Here is a 1,511-nt window from a genome sequence, read left to right as displayed (position 1 = left end):
ACCCTTCCTTTTAATATTTCTTCACCATGGCAAATTGAGAAGACACATGGCATAGTATTTGGATGAGGTGGATGTCACATGGCATGCCATCTCAGTCCTTTAACTTTTTTCTTTTCTTTTTTTTTTCATTTCGGATTTTAAAGTTTTCATTTTTCTTTCTTCTTTTTCTTTTTTCTTTTTATCTTTCTTTAACATTATCCTTAATAATTACTCACATCACATGTTATTGCTATGGCTTCTGAGAAAGAAGCTACTCTTCTTGTTGTTCCTTCTGATGCTCCCTCCATATTTGACAAGATCATTAAGAAGGAAATTCCAGCAGACATTGTACACGAAGATGACAAGGTTTTAACTTTCAGATATATAAATTCCCAAGCTCATGTGTAAATTTTGCTTATTCCCAAGGCCAGGAATGGCTTAACTAGACTTTCCAAGGCTGAAGAAAAGCACCGTGACATTCTTGGTCAACTTCTTTACACAATAAAGCTTGTAGCCAAACAGGAAGGTCTTCTCGAGAATGGATTCAGACTCGTGATCAACGATGGAAGAAGAAGCATTAAGGATAATGTTATATAAAGAAGAAAAGAAATAAGAAAAAGAAGAAAAGGTAACATTGAAATTTTAAAATGGAAAAAAAAGGGGAAAAATTAGTATCTGAGATGGCATGCCACATGACATTCACCTCACCCAAAAATTGCTCCATATGTCCTTTTAACTTGCTATAATGGAGAAATATTAAAAGGGAGGATATTTTTATCAACTTTCACAATGGGAAGGGTGTATTTGGCCCTAGAGTATAACAAAGGATAAATTTAGCTAATAAATTAAAGTAGAGGGATATTTTTGTCCCTTTACCCTTAATTTTTTTAGAAAAATCGAATTTCTTACGTGGCAGTGACGTAACATTAATGTGTTGGCGAGTGTAACACACTCTCTATTGTGAGAGAGATATTCAGTTTTGAGAGGTGAAAATAATACAATTTAAAGATGTTAAGGGGGTAAATAAACGGAAGTTAAGTTCAAGTGCTAAAGTGAGTTGGGAGAACAAATTCGAGAGGGAAAAGATGTCTTTTCTCAAAAAAAAATTTCAAAAATCAAATTGTTTAACCGAATTTCTAAAATTTAAAATTGAAACCAATCCGAAAAATCAAACCAAAATTAAATTTAGATTCAATTTTTTCAATTTAAACCAAAATATGTCCAGCCCTACTCCTAATTGCAACTATGTACCCAACAAGAGTATCTAAAGTCCTGTTTTGAAGTTGATGGAGTAGTCAACGACTCTAGTCTCAGTATCACCAGGGGCGGAGCAATGTAGCACGAAGAGGGTTCAATGGAATCATCTATGTTGGAATTATACTATGAAAGTGAAAACGAATCCTTTGGTTATATATAAAATTTTACAATCCCATTGAAATTAAGCCAAGATTCTAGTGTAGCGTCAAAAAGATTCAAAAATTGATTCAAGTTATAAGTTCGAATCCTAGTGTGAAATTCCAATATTTTTTTTT

General features: G+C 33.0%; 1 protein-coding gene across 1 annotated transcript; it reads left to right on the top strand.

Moving 5' to 3' along the window:
- The first annotated feature begins 231 nt into the window (after positions 1-231).
- LOC107876336 (adenylylsulfatase HINT1-like) lies at positions 232-576 on the top strand. The gene is made up of 2 exons (XM_016723282.2): positions 232-345; positions 406-576. Exons 1-2 carry the CDS (start codon positions 232-234, stop codon positions 574-576), a joined length of 285 nt encoding a protein of 94 aa, XP_016578768.2.
- Positions 577-1,511: the final 935 nt, after the last annotated feature.

This window comes from Capsicum annuum, chromosome 7 (assembly GCF_002878395.1).
Source record: "Capsicum annuum cultivar UCD-10X-F1 chromosome 7, UCD10Xv1.1, whole genome shotgun sequence".
In the NCBI taxonomy this organism is placed as follows: domain Eukaryota; kingdom Viridiplantae; phylum Streptophyta; class Magnoliopsida; order Solanales; family Solanaceae; genus Capsicum; species Capsicum annuum.
Note: the sequence above shows the minus strand (reverse complement) of the source record. Positions and strands in the feature narration are given on the sequence as shown.